Source organism: Puntigrus tetrazona, unplaced genomic scaffold (assembly GCF_018831695.1).
Source record: "Puntigrus tetrazona isolate hp1 unplaced genomic scaffold, ASM1883169v1 S000000715, whole genome shotgun sequence".
Classification (NCBI taxonomy): Eukaryota; Metazoa; Chordata; class Actinopteri; order Cypriniformes; family Cyprinidae; genus Puntigrus; species Puntigrus tetrazona.
Genome location: NW_025048327.1, coordinates 43,669 through 56,237, shown reverse-complemented (window position 1 = coordinate 56,237; position 12,569 = coordinate 43,669). Strand labels below are relative to the sequence as shown.

The following is a 12,569-nucleotide window of genomic DNA, read 5'->3' as shown; positions in this document are numbered from 1 at the left end:
TACCTGGTCTCATCGTATTTTTTAGCGAGACATGAAATATGTACCAACAGGTACATAAAATTGCAGTTTCCAAAAGGAATGTACACTAGAGGCAGTAAAACTGATGCTTTTGAACGCTAGCGTCACACATATCCAGCTTCATATCTATGGGTTGAGTACAGAGATCACTTGAGAGGAGAGGAGCTCCGGGTTTGAAAAAGCAGTTCAAATGTGTGTAAAAGGAAATTGAAACGGCACAGTTGCATCAACAACTGCAATCAGATGGGTTTAGGGTTGGATTTGATGTAGAGCATATTTCCGACATGACAGATCATCAACTATTATTATTAACATTCCGCGGTTATTTTAATCCTGAAACACTGTAATACATACCTATATTAATAAAAAAAATATGCCAGGGTTCATGTATTAAAACTGTGTTTTGGCGCCACTCAGTGGACATTTCTCTTTTAAACTGCGGCGAAACATACAGTAAGGCACGTAAAAACGGTGTTGTGCAAAAAGAGCACAGAGGAACGCATTTTTATGAGACCTTTTCCAGTCAGATTTTACAGGTTTTCGTGCAAAATGAATGTGAAAAGATTGATGTGTATCACAAAATAGCACACAAGCAAGACAGATTCACCCCAAAGCATTTTTGTCATTTGATTTACTTAAAAAAAAAAGTAAATCAAGGTGTTGCCACCTTATAGGTTGCCAAGTCTGAAGACACTTTAGGTCTGCTTGTCTATTTCTCTGTGATTACGTCTTTGAAATGAAGGGCACTGGAATCACTGTCTCTTTATGCACAACAATAAAACGGGTCACAGTTGAACTGGCTTCTAGATTGAAAGCATGAGTGAAATTACCAATGGCCATATGCTGTGTTTCTACTGTTATGGCAGATTATAATGACTGCCTCCTGATGACTCACGCCTCTTTAATGAGAATAACAGACATAAACATAAGGGAGGAGAGGATGAGCAGCTCTGGCTTTTTATCTCCTCTTCCTCTTCCTCTAAGGCTGGTCCTTTTATGTGAGGCTATGCTTCTGTAAGATCTCCCTGCAGAGGAAGACTCCCCGAAGCAGTGAACTGCTCACAGGCAGACAGATTCAAAGAGCTCACGCTACCTCCCTCTTTGTACATCTCTCTCTTTTGTAAATCGGTCGAAATCAGTCAGTCAAAATCAATCACAAATCCTTCCTTCCCTCTCTGCCTTCATCTAGTTATCCAATGATGTACGCAACTCCTCCTCAATCCTCCATTTAATGATTACTTCGGCTTAAAATGAAGACTTCTGTTCTTTTGAATTCTGAAAGTCAAAGCTGCTCTTTTACAAACCACGAAGGCAGTGGCAAAAATCAAATCACCATAAAAGTAGTCCCGTAAGCTCTTTTTCATCTTCCAAGGCCATGTGATAGTTTTGTATGAGGACTAAAATCAATAAATACATTTTAGGAGTTAATAAGTTCATATATTGATTGATTGATTGATTGATTTAAAGAGTCTTAGTGTCCTGAAAGATTTGGACAGTAGTGTCTACAATTGATAAACAATTTAAAGAGCAGTTTGAACATATCTCAGAACATCTCTTTTTGTGGTCCCCATAAGACACAACATAAAAATGAGTAAGCGATTACATATAAATATATCAATTTGTCCGTCTTGCAGGAAAGGATATTGGTCATGTGTGCGCTGTCTCTTAGCTAGTGAATCTTCATCACTGATACCGGCCATCAGGTATCTGAGTCCGGTCACCCATGTCCTCGCTTCCTCTGCGTTAGAGGTGACCAAATCCAGAGATTCCATGTGATTTCCATGGTAAATAGTGAAACAACAACTCGGATCAAAGTTTCCTTCTGCATGGCGATGGAAAATGTCAGACTGACGACCTTCTGTGACCTTGTAGAGTGAGTCGATGGTGACTGGAAGGGAGAGAAAAGAGAACACGATCTTTGAACCCCTGAAACAATGAGCCTCTAGCTACGGATGACCAATACGCAGAATTACATTCATTAGCAAAAGCCTTGCCAGCAGCGATCTGACCCACATTACTCCACTACAATAAAAGATTTCCTTGGGTGAAGAGTTCAATTTAAAATCAAATGAATAGATACTGAAGTGGAAATGGTGTGTTAATGATACTCATCTGATTCTGTAACCGAATAAGCAATTATTTGAAGCAGCAAAATCTAACAGTTCCTACTTCCCCAACTTCCTTACGCTTGTCTCTCTTTTCACTTTTAAATCATTGAAGCATAACAATGTGTAATTAGATTTCAGCACAGTTTCCTCCCTTATGCCTTTTGCTCTCGGTTGCTCTCATTATTCCTCACTGTTTTTTGGTTTCCCATAAGGGAACCCAGGCTTTAGTATTGGCGGCCGAGTGTTTGTTGTGTTGCTTTACATGAAAGCACAATCCTTGACAGGCTCTGCAGGCACTATGTGCTTTCTGTCCACTTCAGTCTTATCAACATCTAAACCCAAACCAGCCTCTGAATCTTTCAGAAATCCCCTTTCAAAGGGGCATTTCTTTTTTACACAACCACATGTCATTTCGAACTGGTATGCTGTTATTTTTTCGGGGGAAACACAAAAGTAGAATTTCTGCAGAAATTTCAGGCAACCCTTGCCATGCAATGACAGTTCATAGTGGCCACAGCTGTCAAGCTCCAAAAAAACCAAACAAACAACAACAAAAAAGTTTCATAAAACTGCTTCTGTATCTTTATTTCAGGTCTTCTTAAACTGTACCATAGCTACCGTACTTTGAAAAACAGGAACTGATTATAAACCACTAATTCCCCCCAAATCAAACAATGTCATGAACACTCTTAAAAATAAAGGTGCTCCACAATGCCATAAAATAACTTTTTTGTCTTATGGTTGCATAAAAAAACTTTAATCTTTATCTGAATCTTTATTTTGCTGCGAGCCGAGTAGGTTCCACAGAAAATGCAGGTTAAGAACGGCATGAGCAGAATATAACATTACAGAATTTTTCATTTCTGAGGGAGCTACTCCTCGAGCACAGATCTTTAACACTTCCTGTTATGATGATAATCTTATCAAACAGCTCCGCATCTGTTCTGGAGAGCCAAGTCACATCAAAGCCATTGATTCTGGTGCTGATCCCTTAACCTGACAATGAGCTGGGCACAATCTATCCTTTTTTTTAATTATGCAAATGGACTAACAAAGAGGCTTATCTTATGAGAGCAGTGCACAAACATGACAGCGACAAAATAGAGAGAAGGTGGGGAGAAAGGGGGTGAGATGGAGGGACAATAGCACTTGAGCTTTTTTTTTTTTTAACCGTACTGTGTAATAATCCACCCATCTGGGGTAGGTCAGATCAGCTCCGTTAACAAAAGCCTAAAGTGAATATGGAGAGGAGTGAACAGGATTTATTTCCAGCACACTAACAGCTCATCCAGGGTAAAAAAGGAGCGCTTATGCAGAATTCACTTCACCCAAACGAGCGGAGTGGAGCGCAGACACAGATGGTGAGAGAGCGGTGTGTTTCTGGAAGCCCCTGGCCTGTGATTCATACGCAGCCATTATGTAAGAGAGGAGAGCTGCGCTCAGACGCTCAACATATCAGAATCTACATGGGCTGCTTTGATGGGAAAGCAGAAGGGAGAGAGTATTACACAGAGACTAGGAGAGGGGGAGGAAAAGAGAAAGGGAGAGAAAGCCAGCAAACAAGAAAAAGACATCAAGAAAGTGACAGAGAGAAAGAGATCAGTAAACCACAGACGAGGAATATTGAAAGCAGTTTGTTTCTGACTCTAGTTTGTCACTAGCGATGTTTCCATCAATAAAGAATTTAATACATGTAAAAAAATATATAATAATAATAAAAAATAAACAAGTAAATCGAGAACAAAATTCTATGGGAAAATGACTATACATTCCAGTAAAATTTAAACATATATACACTATTAATTATAGAATTTATTATTTATTTGAGTTAACATTACTTTTATATTTTCAGTTCATTTTTTAAAGATTGAGTTATTTTGTAATTTTCGGTTTTTGTTTGCTTGTTCTATTTCTATTTGACTTTTATTTCAGCTTTATTAAAAAAAGTTATTAGCAGAACCACATCATCGTTTATGTATATTAACAAAAACCCTTTACATACATCTGTGTGTGTTTGACTTACTCTTGGCTTTCTCGCTCTTGCGAGACGGTCTCCAGCGAATACAGGAACGGTGTTCATCCAAATAAAAGAGCCGCACCAGACCTTTAGAACCGTTCTTCAGCTTCACCATCTGAGTCCCCGACTGCATCACACTCATGCATCGCTCAACTGCGAATACAAAATAAACACACGCGTACACATTGAGCGGGCTGACACACACTTAAACAGCAAGGTAAAATACTAAAACGGAATAAAAATGGATTCTGTCACTACAAATAAGGAACGGTTGATGGATGGAGGTAATAAATTGGCTGATAACGCCACTATGGATATTTTTAGATAGCGTGACGATGGGCGTCATTTTAATTGTGACACATGTAGAGTGGTGGGATATGCCAAAATTAGATCACTTTCAGGATTTGCTCAATTACAACCAAGGCACAGAAAAGAAGAGCTTGAAGAAGGTTGGGAACCCTGCTGAAAACTCTGAGAGGCCCGTGAGAAGTCCAACAAAAGCCAAAATGATGCAACACAGCACAGCCTGCCTGCAACCCAGCTTATCTTCTTGACTGAGTGAGATGGCAACTCCCTGTCCTAAAGGGCCACTGGGACCAATTGGCTGACAGATCTGAAAGTCTCTAAATAAAACGTCTGCCTCGGCTGAGGCTGGCTCGCTGCAAAACAAAGACAAGCGCGAGAGGAGATACATGCATATGGCGTGGTCGCTTCTCCTTCGAAATCACTTTGCACCATGACACCAGCGCGCTTCGGCTCATCTCCTCCATCAGAGGACCGAAGAGAAGGGTCTGTGAAAAGTCTCCCTCCAAGCCCGCTCCAATATTCGAAATGCTCCCGAGCGCTACTTTATGCCGTCGGTGGGATTTCGAGGTGAAGTCACAGAGGAGAATCGAAAATGTGAAATCGAGCAGATAATAGTTTTGTATGTGAAGCGCATGTATGTTCACCATCTGACACGATCGAAGCGGGGCGGCCTGAGGGGGTGGTAGAAACAACAAGCTCTTGGATGGTGTAAAGTGAGAGTGGAATGCGATATTGACATGTGATTTATACAAGAGAAAAAAATGAAATTGATCCACTGCGTCCAAACTGCTCGTGCTTTTTTGCGGGGCATTAAATAATACAATTTAGTAATTTAACGAGAGCAAATGAAGCACATTTTAATGCTCTCCTTCCATGAAGTTTGCATCTGAAAGGTAAACACGTACAAATGCTTATTCAAAAAGGTCTTATGTAACATTACGATCTATTTCAGCTCTTGTCGAACACGCTTGTAGACAGAAGTACTGGGAAGGATATAGATCAACTGGAGCAGGGTTTAACATAATGGACAGGACAACTGAAAAGGATTTGAAAACTAATCTCACTCCCAGAAAGCAATGTCAACGGGACGTAGATGCACACACACATTAACAGCTGAGACACACTCCTCTGCTATAGATGATTAGTAGAACATAATGGACGGAGGCTCAGACGCTTTGTGCCAAATCACTGTCTGTGATGATGAAGCGGAATTAACAGTTCTGAAATTAATTGAGGGATAAAAAGGCTGAAAATAGAGTACAGTAGAGAGAGTACACAAGGAAAAAAAAAAAAAACTCCTTATGCTCCAATTCACAGCAGGTCGCTGAACTAAGATGCTTATGGAGAATCCATGTTAGATATGGGTCTCTGGGTAAAAACAATTATTTTGACCCAAATTATAGAGGCCAGGCATTGAAAGATTATGTTGTGCATTGATCTAAATCTAAAAAAGAGTCCCTCTCTGCCTTCTATCCCTCCACCGACTCATCTATTCATCCGAAATAAGAGCGGCAGCATCCTTTTCCTGTCCCGACCAAACCTCCGGCCCACTTTCACTATCAGCGCTTCACAGATTGGGACGCAATCCACAATCCAATTAGATTTGACATGACCATGAAAGACAATGCTTTCTATTCCCCTTTGAAACACCCTCTAACCTCTGTCTTTTCTTTTCTCGCTGTTTTCAAACACTGACATTCACTTTGCACCCAGGTGGGCTTGTTTATATTGTTCCAAACACCGCAAATTATTACTATTATTGCTGAGATGTTAGAGATTTGAACAAATCCCTGACCTCAAGTACTAACTTTGCCATGCAATAGACATGAGTGAACTACCAGGTGAAGGGACAATAAAGAGTTCTATTGTTACTATACCAATGCCTTACACTGTTTACCTTTATTAGTTTTCTTTAGGCTGTAAATCCCACAGATTTTGACTGAAAGAAACACTAACTTGTTGGTTGATTTTACAAATCTTCACTGAAATTTAGTCAAACAGAGGCCTTCAATTTAATACTGATGAACCAACCAGTTTAAAAGGCTGGAGCTGATATGCTTTTTGCTTTTGGAAGAAGCATTTAATAGATTAAAAATACTGTAAAACATCAATGTTGTGAATAATTTTTTTCCAGACTTCGGCGTCACATCAGAAATCATTCCAACCTGGTTTTATAAAAATAAGTACCTCTGTGCACTTTTTTGTGCAGCACCGGTTTCAAGTGCCTTACTGGATGTTTCACCTCCGTTTCAAAGAGAAATGTCTAGTGAGTTAAATATGTGAACCCTGGTACATTTTTATTACATTGATATAGATGTGTATTTTAGCGCAATAATTGAAATATCCAGAAGGGTAACAATTACAGGTTATACTTCTAAAATGCAGAAAACCTTTTTAATCTACTGTCTCTAAACGTGTTTGTGGAGTGTCCCAACTGTAAGTGATAAAGCTATAAGTTATGCTGTATATATATATATATATATATATATATATATATATATATATATATATATATATATATATATATATATATTCAGGGTTCAGAGACAGAAAAAGGAGAGAAATTCTTGTGCACACCCTCTTTAAACAAGCCCTTCTTGTTTTGAAAGATTCAGGTCACTCTCCAAAAGCATATTAAGATACTTTGACAGAATAACACGCTCCTGGTCTTATTAAGTGCCTGGCTTAGTCTAGCTTCAATTTTATTATTTTTTTCATTCTTCGTTTTAATTTAGATACTTTTAATCCACTCTTGCCTTTGTGGATCTTTTCCAGATATTCAGATCTTATTTTCCCACCACTAAGTCCTCTGTTGTTCCACAGTTTTAGATCTAGAAAGTAAAGTAAAAACAGAGAAACTTCTTGAGAAAGCCTGTCAAACAGTATCCAGTAAAATCTGAATATATATTCAGAGATAATAAAATAAATCTCAATTTTCAGTCCAGAAAGTTTCTGCACAGACAAAAAACTTTCCCAATACTTTTTCTCCTTCTCCCGTCTCTTATTAACCTGCAGTGTTCATGAAGTCACTGTTAGTGAGCGTTACTGTGGAAGAAAATTATTGATTTTCATTCTCATGAAAGCAATGGCTCCACCTTTCCCCCGTAACACACTGTTTGTTCTTAAATAAACCCTCTCTCAGGTTCTCGCTCTCCCTCGGGGTCACACTGTATGTCTTCGCCTCCAGCTGGGTTTCAACATGAGCTTGCAACACACGTTGCAATACAGACCTGAGCGGCAACAAACTACATTATAATCTCTGAGGGAATGGAAACTCAAAACCTAGTGAGCCGCTAAACTAGACAGGGTTTGTTAAAGAGATTGTTCACCCGAAAATTATTTACTTAACTATTTGGTCATTTCAAACGTATGTGCTTTTTTTGTTTTTGTAACTTTCTTTTCTGGTTTTGTTCATAAAATGAAGCAAATGAATGCAAACTCACTCAGGGAAAATAAATATACAAAATAGAGAATGAGAAAACTAAAATTGTTTCATCTGATTTAAATTAAAAAAAAACTATTGGGCCAAAATGTGTGTGCCTTGTATTCTATGCTTATTAGTGTAGAAACATGTTAACATCAAACCTGTTAGTTACAGTTTTAATATAGTTTAACTTAAACAACAAAATTATGAAATCTGTAGTATGATATCTTTAGTTCAACCAATAATTAAAATTCTGCCATCATTTACTCACCCTCCACGTTGTAATGACTGGTCGAAGACAGGTGGATCCATTTGCGACAGACTTTAATCGTGGTCAGACAGGCAGGGTAAAACAGGAGCGAACGACAGTATACAGGGGAATCCAAGAGACGTAAACAAAGACAGGCAGAGGGTCGGTAGGCAGGCAGAAATCAATCGTAGAATCAAACAGGAACAAGGTCGGCAACAGGAATACAGATACAGGGATAAACGCTCGGAATTGCTGTACAAACAAACAAGACTTCGCACAGATTGATGGCAGGGCAGATCTTTTAAAGGGGAAAGGGAATGAGGAACACCTGGCAGCGCTAATCAGTCCAAGGCACGGGATTATGGGAAATGGAGTCCTAGAGCGATCAGTACTCGGGTGAGGGCTCCCTCCGGTGGTGGTCAGAGAGAGCCACAGAGGTGCTGTTCATAACAGAGCCCCCCCCCTGCGAGCGGCTCCGGAAGCGAGGGGTGATTCGACGCCGAGGTCTTCCACGGGGTCTGGGAGCAGGTTTGTCGGGTGGTCCTGGTGGAAGGTAGCGATGAGTGAAGGATCGAGAATGTCTCGAGCAGGTATCCAGGACCTTTCTTCTGGTCCATAGCCCTCCCAGTCGATTAGGTACTGCAGTTCCCTGCCTCGGCGCCGTGAATCCAGGATTTCTCGAACCTGGTAGGCTTCCTCGCCATCGATGATTAGGGGAGGGGCGTCCTCGGCAGCAACCTCATCCTGGTCCCTCTCTCCTCCCGGGCCACCGGCGGGTTTAAGCAAAGAGACATGGAATGTAGAAGCAATACGGTAATTAGCAGGAGATCTAGGCGGTAAGAAACTGGTGAGACTTGTGCAATGACCTTGAAAGGACCCACGTACCTTGGGCTTAGCTTCTTGCAGGGTAACCAAGTCGGAGGTCCCGGTCGATAGCCAGACCCAGTCGCCAGGTGAATATTCCGCCCCTCTCGGCGATGGCGGTCGGCTTGTTCTTGAAACCTCCTGACTGCTCCTCTGAGATGAACGTGAGCCGAATTCCACACTTCCTCACTCCTCTGTAGCCACGAATTGATTGCGGGTAGTGCTGAGGGTTCTCCAGACCAGGGAAATAGTGGTGGTTGAAAAGCCCAGGACACATTGGAAGGAGTCAGCCCGGTAGATTGCTTCCTCAATGAGTTCTGCGCATACTCAGCCCAGACAAGATAGCGGCTCCAATCGTTTTGATTGTCGTGGCAGTAATTCCGTAGAAATTGAGACAGTTCCTGATTCATGCGTTCAGCTTGACCGTTGGATTGGGGGTGATAACCTGACGTTAGACTTACATTAATATTGAGTTGGGAACAGAAGGCTTGCCAGACTCGAGAGGTGAACTGTGGGCCACGGTCTGATACAATGTCCTCTGGTAAGCCGTAAAAACGGAACACTTGCTGTAAAAGCACCTCGGCAGTTTCCCAGGCTGTGGGTAATTTCGGCAGAGGTATGAACCTGCAAGACTTAGAAAACCGGTCAACAACCGTGAGCACCGTGGTGAATGAATTGGAGACCGGCAGATCCGTCACAAAGTCGATGGCAATGTGAGACCATGGTCTTTCTGGTATGGGTAGCGGTTGTAGGAGTCCTGCTGGGCGTTGGTGAGAGGTTTTAGTGATGTTGCATATTTGGCACTGTTGAACGAATTGGATAGTGTCCGAAAGTATGGTTGGCCACCAAAAGCGGTTGTTGACTAAGTGAAGGGTGGCAGTGATACCTGGATGACCGGAGCTGGGGCTATCATGAATCCAATGGAGAACTCTTGATCTCAGGGCTTGAGGCACATAGGTTCGATTGGGTGGGCATGCTGGGGGGGCAGGTTCATCAAGTTGTGCCTCAGAGATCTCCGTCATGATGTCCCACTGAACTGGAGCCACAATACGAGCCGACGGTAGAATGGGGTCCATAGAGAATTCGCAGGGGGTGCTCTCGAACTGCCTGGATAGGGCATCTGCCTTAGTGTTCTTAGAGCCTGGGCGATAGGTAACCTTAAAATCAAACCGGAAAAAAAAAGAGACCATCTAGCTTGCCGTGAATTTAGGCGTTTAGCGGACTGGATGTATTCAAGGTTTCTGTGGTCAGTCAGGATAGTGAATGGGAATTTGGCCCTCTCCAGCCAGTGCCGCCACTCCTCAAGAGCGGATTTCATCGCGAGGAGCTCTCTATCTCCCACATCATAGTTGCGTTCCGCTGAGTTGAGTTTACGAGAATAGTAGGCACAGGGGTAAAGTTTTGCTGGGTGCCCGTGATGTTGAGACAAAATGGCTCCGATGCCTACATTCGATGCATCCACCTCGACTATGAACTCCCGGTTGGGGTCTGGGTGATGGAGTATCGGAGCGGAAGTGAACTTATCCCCTGAGTAGGTTGAATGCTTGGATACTGTCGGGTGACCACGATAGGCGATGTGAATTCCCTTTAACTAGTGAAGTGAGGGGAGCTGCAACAAGACTAAAATTGCGGATGAATCTTCGATAGAAATTCGAGAAGCCCACTCCACTACTGCTTTGACCTTGTGCTCGTCCATCGTTACCCCCTCCGCACTGATGATGTATCCTAAGTAAGCCACTTGGGTCTTGTGGAACTCGCATTTCTGGAGCTTGGCGTAAAGTTGATTGTCTATTGCCGCTGGAGAACTGACCTGACGTGAGTGACATGGGCATCAAGGTTATCTGAGTAAACAAGGATGTCGTCCATGTAAACGATGAGAAATTGATTTAGCATATCTCTAAACACCTCATTGACGAAAGCTTGGAAGACCGACGGACTGTTTGCAAGTCCGAACGGCATAACGAGGTATTCATAGTGCCCGGAGGTTGTTGAAAAAGCTGTCTTCCACTCGTCTCCCTCTCTGATACGGATCAAATTATAGGCGTTACGAAGATCTAGTTTTGTAAAGAATTTTGCTCTCTCGGGTTGTTCCAGGGAGGCTGGTACTAGTGGCAGCGGATAGCGATATTTAACTGTGACCTCGTTCAGACTGCGATAATCAATACAGGGCCAAGACTACCATCCTTCTTCTTGACGAAGAAAACCCCGCGGATGCTGGTGAAGTAGATGGGCGAATGAATCCCTTGGCGAGTTCTTCCTCGATGTATGATTTCATTGCCTCTGATTCTGGTTGTGAGAGGGGGAAAACACGGCCTCGTTGAGGAGTGCGTCCGGGCATGAGGTCGATGGCACAATCATACGAACGGTGAGGTGGTAGTTGTGTTGCACCCTTTCACTGAATGCTAGGGCGAGATCTTGATACTCCCAGGAAGTTCAGGTGGCGTGGTGACCTCTCTTCGGAGGGAAATGACTTCTCTTCAGAGGAGAGATGGCTTGAAGGAGATTGGTGTACAGGATTGTTCAGACAGTGCTTGTGACAGTTTGATGACCAATGTGTTATTTGGTGGTCGGCCCAGGATATGGTGGGGTTGTGAATCTCGAGCCAGGGTAGTCCAAGGACGATGTGATGTTTGGGAGACTGAATTACAAACAGGCGAATAGATTCGAATGAAGGGGCTTACTTGCAGTACTAAGGTTTCCGTGACTGATGAAACATTACCGGGTCCAAGAGGGCGTCCATCTAGCGCCGCCACTGCAACGTGAGGTTCACATGGGACAAGAGAGATTCCATTAGACTTAGCAAAAGATTGATCGATAAAATTGCCGGCCGCCCGAATCAATGAGGGCAACGGCCGTAATCCAAGTCCGTTTCACCTTTAGCTGGACATGAATCTCAAAAGAATCAGAGTGAGTTTGATGTCTTACCGATGCTGCTTGATGGCGCTGGGGGACGTGTGGGGCATGACATTCGGAAGTGCCCGCCTGACCACAGTAGAGACACAGGCGCCACGCACTCTTCGATCCCGCTCCTTGAGTCTAAGTGGGCTGAACTGATCTGCATGGGCTCTGGTGCCGTTAATCGAGCAAGGCTTTGAACGGAAAACTCTCACACTTGTCGTGGCGCGCTCTGAGAATATTATCCAGCTTGATTGCGATCTCCATGTACTCCTCAAGCGATCTGCCTTCATCGCGACAAGCCAGTTCCTTTTGAAGGTCCGTGTTCAAGCCTCTCTACGATACATTAGTTTGAGAGGTGATTCACCCCAACCTGATTGGGCAGCAAGCGTCACGAAAAGTGAGAGTATAATCCGCTGCAGTGCTGGTACCTTGAGCGAGGGTAAGCAGTTGCTCTCCGGGATCTTTCCTCCGGCTACTTGTTCAAGACTCTGAATTCTTGCACAAAATCATTGTACGAGGGAAAAGACATGCGACGTGCTTCCCAGGTGGCTGTGGCCCAATCGAGCGCTCTCCCGGTGAGCAGAGAACAGATCAAAGCAACCTTGCTATCTTCAGTGGGGTATAAACTGGGTTGTTGGCTAATAAACAAAGCGCATTGCAACAAAAAACCCTTACATTTTGCGG

General features: G+C 42.9%; 1 protein-coding gene across 1 annotated transcript in view; it reads right to left on the bottom strand.

The window, feature by feature from the left end:
• plch1 (phospholipase C, eta 1) overlaps positions 1 to 12,569 on the bottom strand; it is a 49,988-nt gene that overhangs the window by 11,900 nt on the left and 25,519 nt on the right. The window contains exons 3-4 of the mRNA XM_043232844.1: positions 4,150 to 4,296; positions 1,663 to 1,906 (exon numbers count right to left, since the gene is read on the bottom strand). Coding sequence (XP_043088779.1) covers positions 1,663 to 1,906; positions 4,150 to 4,296 — 391 coding nt within the window. The remainder of the gene's footprint in view (positions 1 to 1,662; positions 1,907 to 4,149; positions 4,297 to 12,569) is intronic.